The sequence below is a fragment of the Lethenteron reissneri genome, chromosome 45 (genome assembly GCF_015708825.2).
Source record: "Lethenteron reissneri isolate LAM-NWPU_2019-01 chromosome 45, ASM1570882v1, whole genome shotgun sequence".
Lineage (NCBI taxonomy): Eukaryota > Metazoa > Chordata > Hyperoartia > Petromyzontiformes > Petromyzontidae > Lethenteron > Lethenteron reissneri.
The window spans coordinates 8,055,146-8,079,471 of record NC_083823.1 but is presented as its reverse complement, the minus strand read 5'-3'; the positions used below and the strand labels follow the sequence as shown (position 1 = coordinate 8,079,471).

The 24,326-nt window shown below is 49.6% G+C and overlaps 1 protein-coding gene across 12 annotated transcripts in view; it reads left to right on the top strand.

Moving 5' to 3' along the window:
* The window catches only part of ARHGEF7 (Rho guanine nucleotide exchange factor 7), a 42,531-nt gene extending 19,902 nt beyond the window's left edge, over positions 1-22,629 (top strand). For 8 of the 12 annotated variants that reach the window (XM_061570502.1, XM_061570503.1, XM_061570501.1 and 5 more), the window contains exons 3-20: positions 1,626-1,827; positions 2,958-3,037; positions 3,141-3,235; positions 3,423-3,518; positions 3,692-3,814; positions 4,141-4,279; positions 6,458-6,517; positions 7,405-7,551; positions 10,795-10,881; positions 11,230-11,308; positions 11,774-11,910; positions 12,657-12,902; positions 13,722-13,809; positions 14,883-14,975; positions 16,422-16,535; positions 17,947-18,046; positions 18,461-18,515; positions 19,033-22,629. In XM_061570502.1, the coding sequence (XP_061426486.1) occupies positions 1,626-1,827; positions 2,958-3,037; positions 3,141-3,235; positions 3,423-3,518; positions 3,692-3,814; positions 4,141-4,279; positions 6,458-6,517; positions 7,405-7,551; positions 10,795-10,881; positions 11,230-11,308; positions 11,774-11,910; positions 12,657-12,902; positions 13,722-13,809; positions 14,883-14,975; positions 16,422-16,535; positions 17,947-18,046; positions 18,461-18,515; positions 19,033-19,155 (2,064 nt within the window). In that variant the 3' untranslated portion in view covers positions 19,156-22,629. Of the gene's footprint in view, positions 1-1,625; positions 1,828-2,957; positions 3,038-3,140; positions 3,236-3,422; positions 3,519-3,691; positions 3,815-4,140; positions 4,280-6,457; positions 6,518-7,404; positions 7,552-10,794; positions 10,882-11,229; positions 11,309-11,773; positions 11,911-12,656; positions 12,903-13,721; positions 14,785-14,882; positions 14,976-16,202; positions 16,536-17,946; positions 18,047-18,460; positions 18,516-19,032 lie in introns of those variants that run through there. The other 4 variants (XM_061570500.1, XR_009756507.1, XM_061570505.1 and 1 more) reach the window with 4 other exon arrangements.
* Positions 22,630-24,326: the final 1,697 nt, after the last annotated feature.

The following is a 24,326-nucleotide window of genomic DNA, read 5'->3' as shown; positions in this document are numbered from 1 at the left end:
GCCTACTACTCTTCAAACGACATCGTGGAATCCTGAACGTCCACTGTGAAGCGGATGGTGCGTAGCAGTTTGCAAGTAATACACCCACAAGATTAGCCGGCCCGGTGGCTCCGTGCTAAAGTTGAGCAGCTCGCAATCAGAAAAAAAGGTGTCAGTTTTGTTGCCAGATAGAAGGGTAAAAAACCAATTATCATATTTTTTACTGGCAAATGAGGTTCCAATGGTGTAAATGCTTTACCCCGAGCTCTCATACTCTGATGGTGCATTGTCTTTGAGTTGTGCGCCTTTTGGCGTCATCTGGTCCAACCCATGTGAGACTAGGCTCTAAGGAAAGCTGTCTCGGGTGTGGACCAATCAACTTCAAGGACAGTGCATACATTATCAGAGTTATGTTTTTTGTTGGCATTATGACTGCAGGTATTGTGGTCTATGCAAACATGACTCCTTGTAAAAAAGGTGTCAGTTTTGTTGCCAGATAGAAGGGTAAAAAAACAATTATCAATCAGAAGGTTGTGAGTTCAAACACTGGTCACGGGTTGACTCAGCTCATCATCCCTCCCGGGGGTGGATAAAATAAGAATAAAATACTTTTTGAGGAAGTCAACAGTGGTTTGCCTATGGATAGACTTGTCCCTGCCATAGGAATGAGGAATATCCATGACTGGCTCAGGGCTGAACCAAGGAGATCAGTCAATCTTAATTTTGCGTGCCAACATCGCCCTCAATAAAGTAGTGCATCAGTGCAACATTACGAATAGCATGATAAAAATAAGTAGCGAATACATAATAAGTAAAGAAGCAGTATTGAGAATAGGTTTTCCCCTTTTTTCTGGCAACAAAACAGGTGTTAAGATGTTAAAACACTAAACTGAAACCGTTTACAAGGAATCATGTCTGCATTAACCACAATACTTGTGGTCAGGATGCAAACAAAAAACGTACTCTGATAATATATGCATTGTCTTTGAAACTGATTGGTCCACACCAGGGACAGCTTTCTTTTGAGTCTAGTCTCAAAACGGTGTTAGACCAGAGAGATGCCTTTTTGTTTGCATTCTGACCACAAGTATTGTGATTAATGCAGACATGGTTCCTTGTAAAAGGTTTCAGTTTGGTGTTTTAACATCTTAACACAGCTGTTTTGTTGCCAGAAAAAAGGGGGAAACCTATTATCATATTTTGGTACTGGCAAAGGTGGTCCCATGATGTCGAAACAGTATTGTTTTTTCCCCTTCTTAATTTTTTTATTTTATGAGAAGGCGAGTCTGAACAGGTACGTCTTGCACAGACCACTGAATTGAGAGACTCTGTGCATTTCAAATGTACGGTGGCAGGCCGGGTGGTGTTCCAGATTTTTTGGGGCTGCACCCCAGAAGGCTCATCCATCCTGAGCTGATGAATACGTGCTCATTTGAGCGAGCGAATCACTTTGCCTTTGAGCATCAATCGGAGCGGCCTTCCAGCTTTGAACCGCAAACCTCTGCAACGAGCGGCGAACACGCTACCACTCGGCCATGCCACCACCCCTTGTGAGTGTGCGCAGCCCGGTTATTGCTGCTGCGGTGATTGCCGCGCTGCCGCGTTTGATTGTAACTCCGCGGCACTGCCGGGCCGGGCCCCGACAGGACATGACGGAGAGCGGCGGGCACACGGCGGTGGTGCGTGCGCGCTTCGACTTCCAACGCAACAACGAGGATGAACTGTCGTTCAGCAAGGGCGACATCATCACGGTGACGCGTCCCGAGGACGGGGGCTGGTGGGAGGGCACGCTCGCCGGCCGCACCGGCTGGTTCCCCAGCAACTACGTGCGTGAGCTCAAGGGCAACGGTGAGCGGCGCCGTCCGCACGTTGCGTGCGGGGGCCGAGTCCTCGTGTGCCCTGAGTGGTGGCGCTGATTTCGCACGCACCGTCTGCCCGGTGGCTCGGCCGTAGAGTGGGCAGCTCGCGGTCGAGTTCAAATCCTGGTTGGGGGGTTGACTCGGCCTATCGTCATCATCCTTCTGGGACAGATAAACAGTGGTTGTTCTATAGATGCAATTCCCCCCCACCATAGAAATGTTAAATTTAACCACTGGCTCAGTACTATTAACGAGAGATAGAACACCACCTCAGTGCTCATTTGAATCGGAAATAACTTGGATTCTGCACTGCTGGGAGATTGATATACTCGCGTGAGTTTGATCAGAGGAATAAGCCTAAGGATGTCTGAGATCCTTGGCCACAAATGGTGCTGCCTTGTTCTCGTGCATTACAAACTCACATTTTTTTACACAAAATTAAGTAATTTAACCAGGAAGTCCTCACTGAGTCTCAAGACGTTTTCAGCAGGACTCTGCGTTGGATGTTTGTCTGGTTGCATTTAGTAATAGACACAAGAGCTCATTTACCTGATTCATATATTTGTCACGTTTAGTAGAAAAGTAAAAAATGATAAAATTTGAAAGCAAAACACCACGTTTGATTTAATGTTTTCTGGCTGCCTTAAGCTAAATCGTTTATACTTTGACATTTCCTGCAATCTTCCCAATTCCCTCTCCTTATCTGATGGAGTCGCCTTTCTTTTCAGAAATCACATTATATCTCTGGCATACTTAAAAAAGACTATAATTTGCAGGTGTAATTTACCTTGTTACTTTTCCTTTTTATTAAAATATTGTTACATTTTGTCTCTTTGTTACAAAAGAGCGCACAATGCGACTCTTTCATGTGTCTGTCTCTACATATAATAAATGAAAATATCCTTTCAAAGACCCATTCGCCCCACAACTTCCTGGGAGTGCATAACTTCAGCGGCATTGATCCAGTATGAGCGCATGTACGGTTGGTAGGTGTAACCAAGGTCACCCTTGCAAAAGAGGCAGCGGAATTTCGTGTATCTCAGTGGATTTATATAATCTCCGAGCTCATTAAAGGAGACCGACATGGCTAAAACATTTCCTCGAAAACTTGACTTTCAGAAAGACCTACGTCGCCCAAATCGAAAAGTACTGGCAAGAGCGTGGACAGCCCGATCTCCAACAAGGGCTACTACAATGTGGTATGTCTCTCGTCCCTCCTGGACACTTTAATCCAGCAGCCAGGGCTGAAGGTCCGCAGAGATACAACAACAGTTGAGTGGAGCGCGTGCCCCCATTCCACAGGTGCTGCAGAATATCGTGGAGACGGAGCGCGAGTACTGCCGAGAGCTGCAGCACCTCCTCGGCAACTTCTTGAGGCCGCTGCACAACTCCGACAAGTAACTCGCACCTTGTTGCTGAGCGTGCCCTGCGTGCGAGAGCGTGTGAGCGTGGGAGGGTGACAGATGCAGACGTGCTCTGTGCCATCCTTCATAGGTGCTCACTCACAGTGCCTTGCCTAACAGTCCGTTTAGGCCACGTGAGGACCTTTAACCTGATCGAGCGGCCCTCGCGTGCCGGGTGCAGGCTCTCTGCCACGGATGTGTCCACGCTGATGGGAAACCTGGAGGACGTGTGCGCCTTCCAGCAGGGCCTGGTGCAGGCCCTTGAGGACTGTACAAAGTGAGTCTTTCTTACATGTGGCATTTAAAAGCAGTGGGCTTGGTTTGTAGCTTTGTGAGTCGAGTTTGGAGGAGCCATTAAGTTGCGTCTGATGTTGCCAAATGAATTCCGTTTGGTGTACCTTAGTGGGTGTAGATCTGTGTGTGTATCTCCTCGTGTATGTATCTCCACAGGTTGCCAGAGTCCCAGCAGACAGTGGGCGGCTGCTTCATGTCCCTAATGAATCAGATGCATGGCCTCTACCTGGCGTACTGCTGCAACCACCCCTGGGCCGTGCGCACCCTCCAGGAGCACAGGTGGACCTGCCATCAACCCAGTCCCTATCACAGAATCCTGTCCCTATCCCAGCCCCCTGTCCCTAACTCAGCTCCTATCCATATCCAGCTCCTATCACTATCCCAGCCTCTATCACTAACTCAGCTCTTATCCCTATTCCAGTCCCTATCACTATCCCAACCTCTATCACTATTCCAGCCGTAACCTTAGGCCCTATCCGTAATCCATCCCCCATCCCTAACTCAGCCCCTATCCCTAACCCATATTGAACACCCATATTGAACACTCACGTTCCTGATGGCCCACACTGACTGCTGCGGTGCATGTCCGTGTCCGTATGTGACAGTGAGATGCTGGGAGAGTTCATGGAGAGCAAAGGTGTGAGTAGCCCTGGCCTGCTCATGCTCACCACCAGCTTGAGCAAGCCCTTCATGCGTCTCGACAAGTACCCGACCCTGCTGAAGGAGTTGGAAAGGCACATGGAGGTGGTGATGATGATGATGATGATTTTATATGGCCAGTGAATATCAACGATTTTAGATTAAGTGTTTATTCTTTGGGTCTTTCGGTAAAGCCACGTAGATAGAAAACATTATAAAAAATATCACGACGTTTCGATCGCAACGCAAGCAATCGTCATCGTGTGAAAAAATAGCAAGAGAGCTGCTGAGGCAGGATGTTATAAGGTTTGAGATGGGTGTAGCCCAAGGGTCATAAGCGAAGTGGGCGGGGATAGTGATGAAATTTGCTTGTAAATGTAAGATCGGAGAGGGCTGGGCAACGTCCACCACGACGAAGCTGCGGGGGTGGCCCTTGCATTGTGAGAGATTAGCATGTCAATGTAAGATCGTAGAGCCACCGCCACATCAAGGAAAACGAGCAACGGTGGCTGTGTTAGTGAGACATTTAACCTGTTAATGTAAAGGCATTTAACCTGTTAATGTAACACCAGAGAGTCGAAAATAACTACTAAACATCACAGCCAGTTATTACTTAACCTGGTTAATAACGTCCTTCCAATGATTGCTCAATTTGTACCCATCTTCTCGGTTGAAATTGTGTCTGTGTTTATATATCTGGATGGCTTCATGAACGAATCTTTGCTGATAGCCAGTGGGCTTGCAGAGTACCTTCCTCTTGGAAAAATCAATTTCGTGTGAGCCCACAGCGTTAAAACAATGATCAGCCACGGCAGAGATATTGGTCCTACCGTGTTTCAGATCTGCGTTGTGTTCACGAACACAGTCCGAGACATGTCGCTTTGTTTCCCCAACGTAACTACTGCCGCAGACACAGCTTAGTTTGTAGACGCCGGGGTATTGCATGTCAGGGATCACATCTTTTACAGATGGGATCAGATCACAAATTTTATGTACTGTGTTGAATCGAACCTGGATGTTGTGTTTGCACATGATCGTAGATATATTTTTGGTGACCCCTGCTATGTATGGCAAGGTGAGATGGTTTTGATTGGTTCCTCAGATGGTTCTTTCCCAACGGTTGGGGTGATGGTAGCTTTACGGATTGTGTAGTCTGAATATCCATTCATCTGGAGGGCTTGGTGTACGTGTTCCAGTTCACTGGCTAGGTGGTGATGGTCACAAATACATAGAGCTCTGTGGTGTAGAGTTTTGATGAGGGAATTATTCTGGGATGGATTTTGTGGGAGTCAGGTTTTAGGTAGGCATCCGTATGGGTGGCTTTCCTGTAGACAGTGTCCCATTGAGCCATCTGGTCTCTTTTCGATTTAAACATCCAATACTTATTCTCTGGTTCTTTCGGTAAAGTCACGTAGAAATAAATAAAATAAAATAATAATACAATACGACGTTTCTATTGCAACACAAGCAACCATCATCAGGTACAAATGAATGAGAAAACAAACAAACCGAATGAACCAAGGAATAATTCGTGAACTTGGCAATCAGGTTTTCTGTGCATTTAGCTGATATTGAGGCGGCTGACGAGGCAGTCATGTTATCTACATGTTCCCAATCAGATATAGACATTTTTTTCTGTCAAGTTCATACTCCTGTCCAAGAAGAAGCCAGATCCACATGTTAAAAAGTTAGATGGTGACAAGATTGTTATCAATCAGCTAAAGGGTTGAATTTCGCAGTCACCCCTAAACACATCCCAGTTGATGATATCATTGCCCAGATTGACATAGCCCTTAAGGGTTTGGGACACATTCCTGCAGATGTGGCAAGATCGGAAATCGCTGCAATCCTCATAAACGCTAAGACACCTATTATCAACATCAGTAAGGATGAGTGCTTTGAGCTGTCTCAACTAAAAATAGAGAGATGACATAGTCATCCTCTCAGCCGACAAGGGCGTGATCAAGTCTGTAAATGACGAAGAAATCCCATCCTAACAAAATAATAACCGCATGTTTCAAACACCCCGCACAAACGTGCAAACAGTACTAAGCCTTTGTGAATTATGCAAAAAAAACTGTGACTCATTGACAGGCAGCAAGCAGTTCTTCAGGACATGTATTTTGATGGTAGCCTGAAGACAAGAGGGGCACAATGCTCTTTTGGTCCGGGACTGCTTGTGGTGTTTTGCACGGCGCACCAAACGTGACCGTCGTTGTTAATGTACATGACGCGAGCAGGCACCAAGGTAGCTCGTCGCTAATGTGGCGGCTCTGTTTACAGGACATTCACCCGGACAGAAACGACATCCACGGGGGCATGACGGCATTCAAGACCCTGGCGGTGAGAAGCCGACCCCCACGCTAAGCGGAAACTCGGCCCCAGAGCAACTGTGACATTCGCTCATCGGTCGCATGGGTCACTCGCAGCGTCTCAATGGGTCACGTCAACACTACTCAACTCGTAGGTTTTCGCAGCCAGTGTTATAATTCTAGCTTTTACCCTTTCTGGCAATAAAGTAGGAGGTGTTAAGATGCTCAAACACCAAATAGATACCGTTTTCAAGACATCAAGTCAGCATTAACCACACATAATTGTGGCAAAACATGCAAACAAACATGCTCTGATAATATATGCATTGTCCTTGAAACTGATTGGCCTAATCCAGAGACAGCCTTTTTTATGGCCATGTCTCACCAGTGGTAGACCAGAGAATATCAAAAGGTGGAACAGTACAAAGACAATGCAACTATGATTAAGCAGTTATTAAAAGGTCCCATAGATAGTATTATAATTCGTAGTTGCATTTTAGGTTAGGCCACATAATGATCTTGCCATATCTATGTAATTAGAACCCCTCCACAACTCATTGCAGCCAAACAAATGAATTGTTGTATGGTGTACAAGCGTTAAACGTGCCAATTACTAATGTTTCAGCTCACCGGTAAGTTGTAGAACAATTCTCACAACCAAACTTAGCATATATATACGTGCCATTTCGCTTAAGTCAGTGTCACGCATGATCAGGAATATCTAGGAAGTCATGATACAGATTTGGGCACATCCTTACGCGTCCAACCCCCAAAAATCAATTACGAACGATCACTACTTGGTGATGCGATCTCTCACGATGGCTCATTAAATCTTGAGTTCACTTAGGTCCCATGACACACACGCGCTGCAGGTGACCCAGACCACCGTGACGACCTCGTCTGCTGTGCTGCTCGCAGACGCAGTGCCGCGAGATGAGGAAACGCAAGGAGCTGGAGCTACAGATGATGACGGAGCCGATCCGCGGCTGGGAGGGCGAGGACATGAAGGCGCTGGGCAGCATCGTGTACATGAGCCAGGCCGTGGTGCAGGCGACTGGCAGCGAGGTGGGCATTGCCGCCGTCATGGCAGGAAGTTGTGCACTCGCGAGAGTGACCCGTGTTTCGGCAGCAGGGTGTGGAGCGGAGGGGGCCACAATTGAAGCGATAAACGCTGAGCATCGCACGAAATCAAGAAATTTGCTTTGCGTGAAATTGTCTCGCGCACATGTGCTCGGTGAATTGTGAAATCATGGTAAAATCGCAAGAGGTGGCGGCGGGATGAGAGGCCTTTCTTCCAGAAATGGACTAATCACAGCTGATGATTGCGATGATGCATACACAAAGCCACAATGATGGTCATCGAGCTGCTTACACGGTGTTTAGGCTAACCGTGTGCAGCATGTGTGCCGTTTACAACTATACATGCTTATCTTATATATAAAAGTCTCCGCACGCTCGCGCTTGCGGGGGATTTGGCTCTCGGTGGGGTTTAAGACTGAAATAATTTTCCAGGCGGCACGCCCTAAGCCCCGTGGTGGGTTTAGGCTATTCCGTTTTCCCGTCCGTAAACTTTCAAGTAGTTTAATTAACACATTTGTGCCGTTTCTATTATTCATTATTTACTTATTGCGCGACATCGACCGTACCAAGTGACGCCAATTGCGTGGGGGGGGGGGGCGGACCCTGCCAAGTCATGCGCGTTCGCTCCAGCTCACGGGAGACATTTTATTTTACGTGTTTAACATGGAATAGATATACACATCACGCTGCCGATTTATCTTCACAGTGTGATGTCCTCTTCCCCCCCCCCCCCCCCCCCAATGCGTGCAGTTACTCATATAAAGTCCTTAGATATAAATTTTATATTATTAAAGTGGTTACATAGTATTATTATGGCGACGGCGGGGGGATGGTGGCGGGGGGCGGGGGTAGCGGCCCAGCTCGCAGCCTGGCAATGTCTCACCTCCGGCTTGCCAATCTAGGCGAGGCCGCGGGCTCTGCACAGGACGAGGCGTCACCACGCCAATGTAAAGTACACTTTTATTCAATCTTTCGCTAAAAACTCAGGTTTATTGTTTACTATTATTAAACAAATACGTTTACAAACATTACAATGATAATGTTTGTGTGCACATAACAACTCTGCTTCATTGTTTACTATTATTCAACTCATAAGTTGCCTAATACTCTATTACTGTTATAATGTTCGTGTGCAGAAACTAGATGCGTGTGCCTAAAGTCGATGTCTGTGTGTGTGAGTCCATGTGTTTGTGTGCGTGTAAGTCGATGGGTTTCTATGTGTGTGGGTCCATGTGTGTGTCTGTCTTTTTCAAATGGACAACGCCCCGTGTGTGTGTACGTACAAGTGTTTGTGTGTGTGTGTCAGTCCATTTGTGTGCGTATCTGTCGCTGTGTGTGTGTTAGTCCACATGTGTGTGTTAGTTCATACGTCTGTGTTTCACTCGATGTGTGTACGTCAATGCGTGTGTGTGAGTCGATGTGTGTGCATGGCTCCATCTGAGTGTGTAAGTCAATGTGCGTTTGTGTGTCTATGTGTGTCGATGTGTGTTTGTTAATCCATGTGTGTGTATCTAAAGTAGATGTCTGTGTGTCACAGTCCATATGTCTATGTGTGTGTAGGGCAATGTGTGTCAGTCTATGTATGTGTGTGTAAGTCCATGTGTTTGTGTGTGTGAGTCGATGTCTGTGTGTGTCAGTCCATGGCTGTCTGTGATAGTCGCTTTGTGTGCATGGCTCCATGTCAGTCAGTGTAAGTCCATTTCTTTGCGTGTCTGTAGCTTCATGTGTGCATGTGAGTGAGTGAATGTATGCGCTTTATTGACCTGCTCAAGGCCTATGATACCATCAGTAGGCCTGGCCTCTGGGTTGTTCTTCATGCTTTCGGAGTCCCTCAAACTTTGCTCATGATCCTTAAGGACCTTCATGATGGTGAGCGGCCCCGCGTAAAACTACATGGCCGTCAGTCAGAGCCATTCCCTCTACACCTTAGGGTGTAACAGGGATGTCCTCTGGCTCCACATTATTTAACATCTTTTGACCACGTAGTTCGTGAAGCCTTCAATGGCTGTTCCCGAGGAATTACCATATGGTACAGATACAATGGGAGGCTGATCGATGCCCGGGTGTGGTCAAGGGATGCCTCCCTATTGCTCAACCATGTTATGTATGCCGATGCTCTGGTGATTGCTGCTCACTGCGGTTGAACCTGGAGCTTGCCACTAAGAGGTGGAGCCTTACTATCAGCCCCACCAAAACTAAGCACCTGCCTGGGTATTTTGTACCATCGAACAATCCACCCCCACAACTCACAATTGGTGATGCGGTAGTTGTGGAGAGATTGCCGAGATTCCCATACCTGGCCAATGTGCTCATGACCGGCTCCGGTTTAACAGCAGAGGTCTCACTCCAAATCAGTCGAGCGCCATTATCTTTTCATCGGCTGTGTTACGCTGTGTGGAAGCTACCTGGTCTTTCGCTCCATGAAGCTCCAGGTCTTCTCGAGCACGGTAATTCCCTCCCTTCTCTACGCTTGCGAAACGTGCACCCCCCTAATGGAACATCTTCACCGGTTAGAAACATTTAGGTTGGCCTGCTAACGATCGTTTCCTGGATTTAACCATATATATGTGTGTGTGCGTCTAAGTTGATGTGTTTCTATGTGTGTGGGTCAATGTCTGTGTGTAAGTCCATGTGTGTATCTTCCTTTTTTGCCCGAGCAACGCCGGGTACTTACCGCTAGTTTTATCTAAAAAACAGAGAGAGTTATGAACCACAAAATGTCTCACTGCTATCTCTGTTTGCAATATGTTCATCCCAGTGATACCTGGCCTGCACATTCTAAATGATGCAATACTCCAACAGTAACTCTGCTCTTCTGTCCCAAAACCATCAAAATGTGACTGCCCCTTCAGTAAAACTTTGAACAGGCACACTCTCGCTCAGACAGCCGCTTCACTTGGAACGATCTTCCACCCACCCACCCACACGCGCTGGAAGTCTCACTTTGTTGAACTCTCTAGTGTAGCCTCACTGCGCACTACATCTGCAGCCGCTACAGCTCGAGCACACTCAGTAAGAACCCGCGGTGTGCACCATTTCACTCCGTGTACTTGTTTGTGTGTTTGCCCGAGTGCGACGTCCATTGTATAAACACGCACTGCACATGTAAACGATGTAATGTGAGTACACGCATCATCACGTGTTTGCTATTTAAGTGTCACTCAACACCCTGGAGATAAACGCCAGAAAATGTTGACGCTAATTGTGCGCTGGGATGCTGCTGAGCAGGACCGGACGGAGCGCTTCCTGCTGCTCTTCCCGAGTGTGCTGGTGCTGCTGTCGGCGAGTCCACGCATGAGCGGCTTCATCTTCCAGGTAACCTCCACGTCCCGCTCCCCCCCCCTCCTCTCCCTCATACCCCTCCTCCCTTATTCCCTACCTGCACCCCTTCTCCATGTCACCTCCCCTCCCAATTCCTCCTCCTTCCTCCTCTGCCTCTACCCTCTACTTCTCACCTCCCCTCTGCTTCCCCCATGATTTCCATGTTTTCTATTCTCCTTCGTGTAACCTTTGATCCGTCCTGCTCCTTCCCTCATCCTTTCCGCCGCCTGGCCTTGTCAATACCACCACCTAAAGTCTTGAGGTCTGATGCTCTTCACCCACGCGGGTGAGGGTTATCGTTGCCACGTGTCGTGAGTCAGATTCCGCGCTCTTGGTTTGCAGGGAAAGTTCCCGCTCAGTGGCATGTCCTTCACCAAGATGGAGGACGGGGATGTCTACCGCAACGCATTTGAAATTAACGGTAAACTGCTCGACACCTGTCAATAACATAGAGAGAATCATACGAGCATCGTCTCCCATACGGGAACTGTTAGGCACGGAACGATGCATTGATTAATGAATTAACACCAATTCTCATGCGTTTTAAGATATATACGTTTTCGCAGTTGCTTATTATTCATGTGTGGTTTTCCGGGTTGGGCTGCGTGTTCAGTATTCTTCCCTCAAGCGTTTGCCACGCACTACTGCGGCAGATGTGTCTTCCCAACTCGATGATAAATATGGCCACACATTCAGGTCCTTTTAACACGTGGCCTGGATAAAGTTGAGGGCTTTTGTACATGCAGTGCTGTACGCACACACACACCTCTGCGCTGTTAAATCAAAATATCACGCTTGAAATAACGCAAGCGGTTCATCATGCACAGTCGCACGTGCGCTGCCGACGCGGTTGTGTGCGAGTCGCTGCCGTGCACGCCGCCCACAGGGAACACGATGGACCGCATGCTGGTCTGGTGCCAGGGCCCACAAGAGGTGCAGGCCTGGCTCGAGCACCTCCACCGGCAGAGCCGCACCACTCCGCATGGCGGCGCCAGCATCCTCAAGTCCACACAGTCGCACTCGGTGCGGTACCATGGCCACACATGCCTGGGGGAAACCCACCCTGTCTGTCTAAGACAAAGCTATTAGTATTATTAATATGTTTCATATTATGCCACTTGTTGAGTCAGACTTGGTTTTCGCAGTAGCGTGCGACGGTCGAATATCTGTTTTTTACTGAACTGAAGTAGTTTGCAAGTAATTTTTAAATATGGCAACCTTGCACCGTGATGCAGGCACGATAACATACCCTTCTTTGAATGGCATCACAGTATCTTTAATGACCGCTGTGAAGCAAAACGGCACCATTATTTTATGGTTGTTGCATGGCGGCAAAGGCGCTACTGCTGAGCCGTTTGCTCACGGTTTCACAACAAAAAGACACGAAAAAATTTGGTTCTGCACTTAAATGTGGCAAAATTCCAGCTCTGAGGTTTAAAAAATAGTTTTTACTATCATGCGACAAACGTTACTCTCGGTAGCTACATCATCCAAAAAGTCACTCTAATAATTCCACGTATATAGCGCTTTTCATCAAGGATCTCAAAGCGTTGTACTGGACACAGTACCACAGCAGCAGCAGACACTCGGCACTTGAAGAGACCACTTAAAGGTGGTTCATTGCTTTTTACTGTCGTGTGACAAACGGCCTCGTACAAGAGTGTGTGTGACATGATGCCGGTTGCACTATTGGCACTGAATTATAATGGTTTATATGGAGAGACAAAAAAATATATAAGAATCTGTCGAAAGCTAATGTGTCCTTTCAGCTCCCGGCGCCCGTCTTAGCCAGCGCGACAGGGAAGCACGCTGACGGGGCTTCCAAGCCGCTGCCGGTGAACCCGGGCTACCGCACGCTACCACTTGCGGGCAGCCACGGGAGTCACGGCGCACACCACGTCCACCTGCAGACCTGGGGGCTCCTGGAGCCGCCCAAGACGGCCAAGCCCTGGAGCCTGAGCTGCCTTCGCCCGGCACCGCCGCTCCGCCCGTCCGCCGCGCTCATTTACAAGGAGGTGGGGCGGCACGGCGGTAGCACACGCGCTTCGCGGCAAAAAAAGTGTCCGAGTTCGATTCCTGACTTGGTCGTTTTTCTATGTGGAGTTTGTATGTCCTTCCCTTGATCTGCGTGGGCTTCCTCCGGGTTCACCAATTTCCTTCCACATGAAGGTAACTGGTATTGGTCAAACATCCCAGTGCTGAAAATTGTCTTGGAAATTAATCAATTGGGATCACACACAGCAGTGACATCGCCCCCGACTGTGAAAACTTGGCAGGACCCTCCAGGAAAAGAGTCAAGAGACTCAGTGAGGCTTTCCTGGGTAAATAGTGTAAATCAATCAATTATATTCTAACAAATCGGAACCTCAACAGGGTCAGATTGTGAGAAAAATCTATGGTAAACGTTTCCCTAGAATTGTTTATTTTAAAACAAACTTGCTGACATTATGAAAAAATATCTGTTATTTAAGTAATGTATACTGCATCTGGAGACGCAGTTTGCATTAGATGTTCCGTAAGTTTAAATTGTAAGATGTAAAAATTGTTTTTTTACCCTTTTATCTGGCAACAAAACTGACACCTTTTTTACAAGGAGTCATGTTTGCATTGACCACAATACCTGCAGTCGGAATGCAAACAAAAAACATAACTCTGATAATGTATGCACTGTCCTTGAAATTGATTGGTCCACACCCGAGACAGCTTTCCTTAGAGCCTAGTCTCACATGGTGTTAGACCAGATGACGCCAAAAGGCGCACAACTCAAAGCACACACACACACCGTGCAAAACAATGCCGTCATACAATCCTGTACCTTTGTCAAACACCTGCAGGAGCTGAGCAGGAGCCCGAAAACCATGAAGAAGCTGCTGCCATCTCGCAAGACACGGAAACCGTCAGACGAGGACTTTGTGAGGAAGAGTACGCAAGTCCCACACGCTCCACTCTCACTCCACCCTCGCTCCTACCCTCGCTCCACCCTTGCTCTCGCTCCCAAGTTCAGTCTTACTCTACCCTAACCCTAAGGGCCTGCGTTAGATTCCCGGCAAGGTATGTTCTCCCCCTCTTCTGCATGGGTGCCGTCCATGTTCTCAGGTTTCCTCCCATAGCTAAAGAAACGCACAATGTAACTGGTATTGGCCAAATACCCTGATGCTAAAATATTTACATGTAAATTACTCAACTGCGGTTTTTGAGATACGTTAAAAACGGATTCACATGACCCCTCCACCCATTGGCTGTCGCTACATTCCGTACAATATTGGAGAAATAAGTATATTGTATCGAATCGAGACGTGAAATATCAACAATTCTTGAAATTACCAGGGAGGTGAATTGATGCAGATCTGTCTACAAAGCAAGACAGACTACATTCACAAATGTTACTGCTTTACTGTAGTAACATCCGCAATGCGGGGCTTTGTGAAAATTTCGTCAGAAGGCACATTGCTTTTGCAGGGCATGTGTTGATGGGCCACGGAGACCATTTTGCAAGATAAGAGAGATGAATCTGTGGTGTAAACGAAGGGAATTTGAGGTGGGAGTGTTTGTTGGATAACTGTGCAGACCAGAGAGAGCTTGGACCCTAGGCAGCTTGAAGAGAGAGGCTGTTGGCGTTTTGAGCTGCTGTGTCCGAGACGGATTCTGGTAATGCAGAAGTCTGGAAGAGAAGAAGGTGGCTGGTAAGTGTTGTAGCTTTGACGAGGAGAAAGAAACTGCTGCGCTGGGTGGCACCTGTTGCTGTGCAGGATTGGAGGGGTCTCCACAAGTCCGGAGATCGAGGGGAAGCCCAAGAAGCAGTCGGTGGGATACTGTGACGGTAGATCTTGGAGGTCGCGTGTCGACTGTGCAGCAGCTACGGGATCTGACAGAGTGGTAGAAAGCCTTGGCAATGAGGTGCGGTGGCATCAGTGGCTTTGGCCAGTGGCAACATCTTGTGCTTGATCTTTATAAATCCACTGCTCAAGTGGTAATGCTGTGTGTTCTGTGTGCAGGTTCCGCAGCTGCACTTGAGGAAGATACGCAGATTCTGAAGGTGATCGAGGCGTACTGTACCAGCGGCAAGACCCGGCAGACACTCAACTCCAGTGGGTCCCAAGCCACAACATGCACAGCGCACACACATAGCTCACACACAGCGCACACACATAGCTCGCACACAGCGCATGCACACAGTGCACACACACAGCTCACACACACAGTTCACACACACAGCGAACACACATAGCCCACACACAGCGAACACACACAGCGTACACACAGCGCACACACACAGCCCACACACAGCGCACGCACACAGCACCCGCACACAGCACCCGCACACAGCGCACGCACACAGTGCACGCACACAGTTCACACACCCAGCAAACACACACAGCGCACACACACACAGCTCACACACACAGCGAACACACATAGCCCACACACAGCGCACGCACACAGTTCACACACACAGTTCACACACACAGTTCACACACACAGTGCACGCACACAGCGAACACACACAGCGAACACACATAGCCCACACACAGCACACATGACACACAGGGCATTGCTCATATCGCACACACAAGGCTCATACACAGCACGGCTCCTGTTCACGCATCAAGATCTCTCATTGGGCCATTCAGTCTGCTTTTGAATCTGTCGTGCCACTTTGAGATTCTTAAATGAGTGTGGTTGTTAAACTCCCCCATGGTGTTTGCCAACGTACCGACCTCAGGGACCTCTCCTTTCAGCTTCGCATATCAGCTATGATCTCCCAGATTCTCAGTCATGTCGTTAATCGGTACATTCAAAATGATGTGGGATTTATGTAATTGTCTTTTTTGCTCGGCTGTGTCCCATGCTGTAGAACAAAGATGAGTCAGAGTTTCCATGTTCACACCTCCGATTAGCATGGTTGGCTACGTACGGTGCGAAAGAAGTTCAGCATACATACGTACAATGTGGCTTGGTGTACGTGATGGCCGCGCGTCGGTTACCTGAGGACTGGGGTCGATGTTCTGGGGCTCGGCGTTTGTCTTGACAGCTTAGAGGTCGGTGCGTCAGTGAAGGAGGCTCAGCGGGTGCCTGTGGACTAACGTGTCTCTTTTGTCTCTGTCCTGTCTGTGGTCATTTTCTTGATCTTTTTTTTTGTCTTCCCTGCATTTTGTTTCATTTTACTTTGAGCACGAACCCCAATACGTTTAGCCACACCTGCCCTTCCCTGTCGCGCATTTTTTCGTGGCCGCTCTGTCTTAATCTGTCTCGTTTCGCATGAACATTGCACGTGTGGTGCATCACGTTGTATTAATTTTGTGTTTTTCAATCAGCCTCCTTCACGTCCCCGTCACCGCCCCGCGTGACATCCCACCGACCCCTTTGTCTCCTGTCAATCCCCTCTCGCTCCCACTCTTGACCTTCCTGTGTTTGCTTGTCTTGCATTCCACGTGTCTCTCAACGTATGAACCCCTCGCACTCCCTTCCCCATGTGTTTCTTGACTCGCTGCCGCGGACCTCCCGTCCCGGGTAACCGCGGCTCCTCCCGGCAGCCTGGCAGGCGACTGACCTGATGCACAACCACGTTCTGTCTGACTGTGAGCTGGCAGGGCCAGAGGGGATGGCCAGGCACGCCAGCCTGTCTCGCTGGGACTCTGCTGACCTCCGTATTGCCTCTGCTTAGCTTCATGCACACACACACACGTGCACACACACACACGTGCACACACACACGTGCACACACACACACGTGCACACACACACGTGCACACACACGTGCACACACCCACACGTGCACACACACACACGTGCACACACACACACGTGCACACACACACACACACGTGCACACACACACACACGTGCACACACACACGCACACACACACACACGTGCACACACACATGCACGCACACACACACGTGCACACACACGTACACACACACACGTGGACACACACGTGGACACACACACGTGCACACACACACGTGCACACACACACGTGCACACACACACGTGCACACACACACGTGCACACACCCACGTGCACACACCCGTTCACATATGTAAATGATGAGAAAACCCATCACAACAGACACATCAATGCAGGCTGGCAACAAAGAGATTTAATAACACACAAGAGATGTGCTTTCATGTCCAAAAACGCTCAGCCTTATCTGAGACCACCTGCTAGAAAGAACCGAGTGTGTGGCCATTTTGTCACTTCTGTGAACAGTGCTGACTGTCCTTCTGAGTCTTATTGAGGATGAAACCAGTCTACAGTTGATAATTGTTTTTTTACCCTTCTATCTGGCAACAAAACTGACACCTTTTTTCTTCCAAGGAGTCATGTTTGCATAGACCACAATACCTGCAGTCATAATGCAAACAAAAAACATAACTCTGATAATGTGCACTGTCCTTGAAGTTGATTGGTCCACACCCGAGACAGCTTTCCTTAGAGCCTAGTCTCACATGGGTTGGACCAGATGACGCCAAAAGGCGCACAACTCAAAGACAATGCATTTACACCATTGGAACCTCATTTGCCAGTAAAAAATATGATAGAAGGGTAAAAAAAACAATTATCATATTTTTTACTGGCAAATGAGGTTCCAATGGTCAGTCTACAGTTCTCTATTCTTCTCACAGCTGCCTCCATTGGGATGGCCATATATTCCTCAACTCTTGAAATTTGTGGTATAAACAACATGGCCACAGGTCAGTTCTTTTGAGATGGTGGTCTGTATAAGGCTGAGAGCCTTTCTCCATGCATGCAGACCTTTGTGTGATGTTAAATACACACATACGTGATCGCACATTCGCATGTTCCATACACCCGGGGCTCATATGCCAATTTAAGGATAACTGAAAATTAAAAGAGCAATTCTCCTGGAAACTTATGCTTTAAGCTATGCTTTGACTTTTAATCGATGCTTTGATGAACGTTAATGTAACTTATACAGTTTCTGTCCTTGAGTGGTTGTTGCTATCTGGCTGTGGTCAGCTCTGCTGGCAAGTCCAGACGCCTTGGTGACTGCCCAGTGCTTTGAGCGAGTGTCTTCTTGCTGCCCTCAGTTTGTAACAAGGACGTGGCCCCCCAAGTGCTGCTCCCTGAAGAAGAGAAGATGATTGTCGAGGAGAGGAAGAGCAATGGGCAGACGGTCACGGAGGAGAAGTGAGTGGCGCTGCTCCACCAAACACTGAGGGCGAAGAGAAGCAGAGGCAGAAACAGTTGGTCCTCACGCTCTCAGTGGGATCCCGAGACTCGGAAATATTCAAATTATCAACTCCTTTCCTGTCAAGACAATGGGATTTCCTGCTCATGTCCTGTTTATAGGCCTTATCTTAATGGCGAAAATTCCACATTCCTCTGGCGTGAGTCTTCCCATAGGATATCCACTGTTGATCTTCCTACAATGCGGTAATCATTTAATTGACTCTTGAGGGACGATCAGCTGAGTCAACCCCCAACCACATGTTACCTTCCAGTCACAGCCCCTGACACAACATGTGTGGGGCCTCACCTGAAGTCCATCGCCTCTTAGAGAGGAGCCTGCTTTTAATCACGTGTGTTCCCTGTCACCTGCAGGAGCCTGGTCGACACTGTGTATGCCCTGAAGGACCAAATACAAGAGCTGAGACAGGTACCACTTCGTGCACCACACGGTGACGCGACCCAGCGCTTTTTCGCCTTCACCACTCGTTGCAGACTTTCACAGTTCAAATCCAGCAGCTGCCCTGATTCATACCGTCGGTGTATCAACCATAAAAATGTGCGCCGCCTGCTTCTTTGTGATCTACATTAAAGATACTGTGATGTCATTCGAAATAGTAGGCTGTTGTGTGCTGACTTCATGGTCCAAATTTGCTAAATGAAGAAATATGCCCACAAATTCCAATTGGGAATATAAATAGCAATCAGCAGCCACTCTTGAAAAGAAAATCGGTAAAAAGTCAATGAGACTCAGTGCGGCTTTCTTGGGTAAACAATCATAGTTAAAATCATAATACAAATCCCAAACTTTAACCGGTTAATCTGGCTCCAAACTTGATCTCAACTCGGGCTTAACCCCATTGTCTATTTTGGCCACATTCACCGTGGTTATTGAGATGTGCATTTAATCCACACGGATTTTCCTCTGGCTGCTGCCCCTCTCCCAGGAGACTCGGCGGTTGAGACATGGCCTGGAAGAAGAGGCCAAGTCCCGGAAGGAGTTGGAAAAGATCCTCAAGCGGTGCCTCAAGGTCCCGAATGACGCGTCGTGGGACGAAACGAACCTTTAGCGGAGTAGACCTGGGACCAGAGACTTGTACATATGCACTTGTGTGCGCCAACTCCACCACGGTCATGTTTACGGAAAGCGGCGGCGTGTTCCCGGGGAGCGCCTCGCCGCTCGTCCTGGAGACGCGCGAGGGGACGTAAGCCATGGGTGGTGTTGTGGCGTCGGGCTCCGTGGTGCCAGACCACCCGAAGTCGAGCTACCCTCCGCCAGGGAGGCGTTAGCCGCGATCGCAGGTGAAGACAGGCCCCCCCCTCGTTTACCCCAGGCACTCCCCCACCACCGCCACCCCTGCCCCCCCCCCCCCCGCGTGGATAAGCCACTGCATGGGTCGTTTCATTTGGCGAGTGTTCATGATGGGGTGTCTTGCATGAGAGGAGCTCCCCCCATGGACGCCCAACAGCACTGCACGCTACACCACGGTGCAGCCTGAGAAAACTGCAGAAGCCTTTCACTTTTTTTATTAGCAAGTGTTACATTTAATTTGTTGTCTTTGGTGTCAGGAATTGACGATCATTTCACCAGTGTTGTTACCTCCGATTACATAATGTTACTGCATTTTTGTACTTATTATGTTGGTGTAAGTTATGGCCGATGGGTTGTGCACAGAGCCAGAAGTACGAGTGTGCTTTGCGATGCAAGTATCGTTAAGGAATCGTAAAGATTGCCAATTAGTGTTCAGGAAATATATCCAAAGGGCCTCAAGCCACTCGGAGAGTACCGTGTGGTGTGTGTCTCGGATAATTGTACCAGACTGACATTTTATCAAGAGGAGGAGTGTTTTAAGATGTCGTTTTACAGGATACCTTTGGACGGGGCGGTGGTTGTGTGTGAGAAGCAAGAGCATGGATAACGTCAATTTCAATTGAGATGATTCATTTGTTTGTATTCGGTCACAGGAGTTTGACGTTTGAAGTGTGGTGCTGTCTGACATGGGGGTTTTTAAGGCCGTCTTCTTTGTCAGCATCACATCGGATTCTGCTGCTGTGGCAAATTCACTTGTGTCCCACTGAGGTCGTCACCACAACAAGTCACTGCAGGAGAAACCTATCACTTCCAGCACAATGTTTCTGCGTTTTACAGAGATTACATCACTTTTGCTTTGTCTTGCAAACTCCACAATGCTAAATTCGCGTTACATCGGCATTTGGTGCTGGAAGATCAATTTCGAGCTGAACTTTGTGGCCTAGTGTGCGTTCTTGTGGCTTTCTTGCCACTGTTGTGAAGGTGGCTTGCTACATGACGTGTTCTGAACTCTATGATGGTTGTGGAGGCAGCTCCCACAATCGGTCTGTCGCCACGCACAAGCACATGCTAATACGCAGCCTTCACACTCGTGGCTGCCTGTTGGTAATGAGAGTTTTGCTTCTTGTGGGAGGAAACTGGAGCCCAGAGAAAAAAATCACCGCACACAGGGGGGAGGGGTTGACACTCAAAGCTCTGCACAGATATCAAGAATCCATTGCTGTACTTCCATCTTTTCATCTCCAGGCCATCTCGCGGCCAACGGCAACTCTACGACACCTAAATATTCCCAAGCAGTCTATCTTTCAAGTACTACCCAGGCTGCACTATGGCATTGGACATTCTTTTATTTGGGGGGGATGGAGAGGGGATAAATATCCCCTGGGAATGAAGAATGAAAGTGCAGGCACAGTGATTAAAATAATCTGCGCCAGGGAAATCTTTCCATCAACTTGCACTCTGGTATCATGCTGGATGCTGCAGGGCTGCTTGCCATTTGATCACTTTCCTGGTGGCACACTCCACTGAATACTCGTGTGAGCCTAGTACGAGCTGCCTGGACATTGGTGCTGGTGTTTTTCTTTAGGCAGTCAGACATTTGTGTTGGTTTTGCCTTGGCATAGAACTGTGATGAAGCAATGGTTTGTGCAAAGAGTACGCAACCTTGGATAGTCGTGTGACCCCGAATCTGATTCTAAGTTGTAACGGCAATCAGATTCCGGCAACTTATTTTTCTACAATGGTATGGCAATCATTGCCGGTAACGTTTCCCCGGCAATAATCGCTTTAAAATCGCCCCTGATTCATCATGACTTTCACGATGCAAGGTGACCAACACGTCAGCCAGTGGAGCATTCACCTGGCTTGATTCACAAAATTCGTTCCGAGTAGCACCTTCCAGGCAATTCGGTTGCCTTGCTTTGCTTTTTTGGAGACATTCTGGTGTGGGATTAGAGATGTCCTTGCAGGGATGTTGAGAGGCGCTGGGGCTGGTTGCATCAAACACCCTGGGTAAGCCCCCCCCTCCACCCTCATTGTGCTGCTTTACATGAGAAGTGGGAACTTCCAGTTGTGTGTTTAATGCGACTGGGCCACTGCCCCAACCACTTTGCCGTGCCACTGAGGCCCCCAGGTTGTGGTGGGGTGACATGGGTGCTTTGCGGTGATGAGGGCCGAAGCTGTGGTTTTAAAACAATCGCGCGAAAGTGATGAAAATGCACAGACTTTGTGCATTACGCTAAAAGAAACATCAGTTCTTGAAGAACTGCGCTGTGGTACTCTTGTCTTAGGGGCCGTACATAAATAACGTCATGCACGGGGGGGGGGGGGGTGAGACATTTGTGACGATGTGTGACGAGGGAGGGGGGGGTTAAGAACTGTGGCGTCACATCAAAATGCGCAACTTTAAATAAATATAGACAACACGTTCTACTTAATTAAATAGACTTTTTAATAAATGTTTTCTCCTACAACATCAGAGTGCAGCGCCACATTAAATACGCACTACAATGACAATAGTTTGAAGCGATTTGAAGCATGTTTTATATATTTTGGGGGGGGGGGGGGGGGGCAGAGCTTTGTGACGTCATATTTGAGGGGGGGGTCTGACTTTTTGTGACGAAGGGGGGGGGGGGGGTCAAAAATCGTCCAAAATCGCGTGATGTCATTTATGGACGGCCCGTTAGGCCACCATCGAAATAAATTCGAGTAAATGTGACCAGCTGAGAGCAGCAGTGATGCACTGATGGGGGACACCTGGGGACCCGCACCGTCGTTACTCTCCCGTGATGGGATTGTCTCATCGTTTACAGATTTGATGGTGTCCGCTTGTTGATTCACCTCGTCATTGTCATCGCGACTCAGAAGCTGTCACGACAAGTCGCCCTTCCAGAATTTGTATATTCCTCTGGGTCTTGTGTTTTTAACGCTTTGCTTGCATGTATAAAGGCACCCGTTGGTGTATTTTTGTATGTTTTATGAAGCAAGGTCAGAGTTTGAACAAAGTCTGAAATGCAGTTAAACATGTACGCCGTGCGGAGACCGTTCGGAATCGTCACTTTAACAGCGAGGGAACCCGTCGCGTTGTAAATAGGCCCCGCATCCGCTGAGCATCTCGTGTTTTTTATGTACATGTCCAAGTTTGTAATGAATTTTATCAGTATCAATGTTTTAATGTATCTCCCTACTGCCGATGCTTAATCTCAATGCTATAAATTAAAGTCGAACGAGGTGAGTCGTCGGATTCCCGTTGTTTTTTTTCTTCATGGGATTCGGGCGGCACTGCCTTGATCCCCGTCTTTTTGCTTTGGACGCGGGGAACGAAGTGGAATGAGGAGCGCCAGGCGCGCGGGACGAACACAAACTGCGAGCGAGGGGCGAGGGGGCGAGGGGGGAAAACGACAAAGATCGTGGTCAGCGGAGTGTCGATGAGAGGAATGATGGCTGGGTTAGGGGTGAGTGAGGGGGGTGGGGGCTAGGGGTGAGTGAGGGGGTGGGGGCTAGGGGTGAGTGAGGGGGGTGGGGGCTAGGGGTGAGTGAGGGGGGTGGGGGCTAGGGGTGAGTGAGGGGGTGGGGGTTAGGGGTGAGTGAGGGGGGTGGGGGCTAAGGGTGAGTGAGGGGGTGGGGGGCTAGGGGTGAGTGAGGGGGGTGGGGGCTAGGGGTGAGTGAGGGGGTAGGGGCTAGGGGTGAGTGAGGGGGGTGGGGGCTAGGGTTAGGGGTGAGTGAGGGGGTGGGGGCCAGGGTAGGGGAGTGAGGGGTGGAAGGTGAGGAAGGGTGGGGGCTAGGGTTAGGGGTGAGTGAGGGGTGGGGGCTAGGGTTAGGGGTGAGTGAGGGGGGTGGGGGCTAGGGGTGAGTGAGGGGGATGGGGGCTAGGGTTAGGGGTGAGTGAGGGGGGTGGGGGCTAGGGGTGAGTGAGGGGGTGGGGGCTAGGGGTGAGTGAGGGGGGTGGGGGCTAGGGTTAGGGGTGAGTGAGGGGGGTGGGGGCTAGGGGTGAGCGAGGGGGGTGGGGGCTAGGGTTATGGGTGAGTGAGGGGGGTGGGGGCTAGGGTTAGGGGTGAGTGAGAGGGTGGGGGCTAGGGTTAGGGGTGAGTGAGGGGGTGGGGGCCAGGGTTAGGGGTGAGTGAGAAGGGTGGGGGCTAGGGTTAGGGGTGAGTGAGGGGTGGGGGCTAGGGTTAGGGGTGAGTGAGGGGGGTGGGGGCTAGGGGTGAGTGAGGGGATGGGGGCTAGGGTTAGGGGTGAGTGAGGGGGGTGGGGGCTAGGGGTGAGTGAGGGGGGGTGGGGGCTAGGGCTAGGGGTGAGTGAGAGGGGTGGGGGCTAGGGGTGAGTGAGGGGGATGGGGGCTAGGGTTAGGGGTGAGTGAGGGGGGTGGGGGTTAGGGGTGAGTGAGGGGGGTGGGGGCTAAGGGTGAGTGAGGGGGATGGGGGCTAGGGGTGAGTGAGGGGTGGGGGCTAGGGTTAGGGGTGAGTGAGGGGGGTGGGGCTAGGGGTGAGTGAGGGGGATGGGGGCTAGGGTTAGGGGTGAGTGAGGGGGGCTAGGGTTAGGGGTGAGTGAGGGGGGTGGGGGCTAGGGGTGAGTGAGGGGGATGGGGGCTAGGGTTAGGGGTGAGTGAGGGGGTGGGGGCTAGGGGTGAGTGAGGGGGGATGGGGGCTAGGGTTAGGGGTGAGTGAGTGGGGTGGGGGCTCGGGGTGAGTGAGGGGGGTGGGGGCTAGGGGTGAGCGAGGGGGGTGGGGGCTAGGGTTAGGGGTGAGTGAGGGGGGTGGGGGTTAGGGGTGAGTGAGGGGGGTGGGGGCTCGGGTGAGGAGGGGGTGGGGGCTAGGGCTAGGGGTGAGTGAGGGGGGTGGGGGCTAGGGGTGAGTGACGGGGATGGGGGCTAGGGTTAGGGGTGAGTGAGGGGGGTGGGGGCTAGGGGTGAGTGAGGGGATGGGGGCTAGG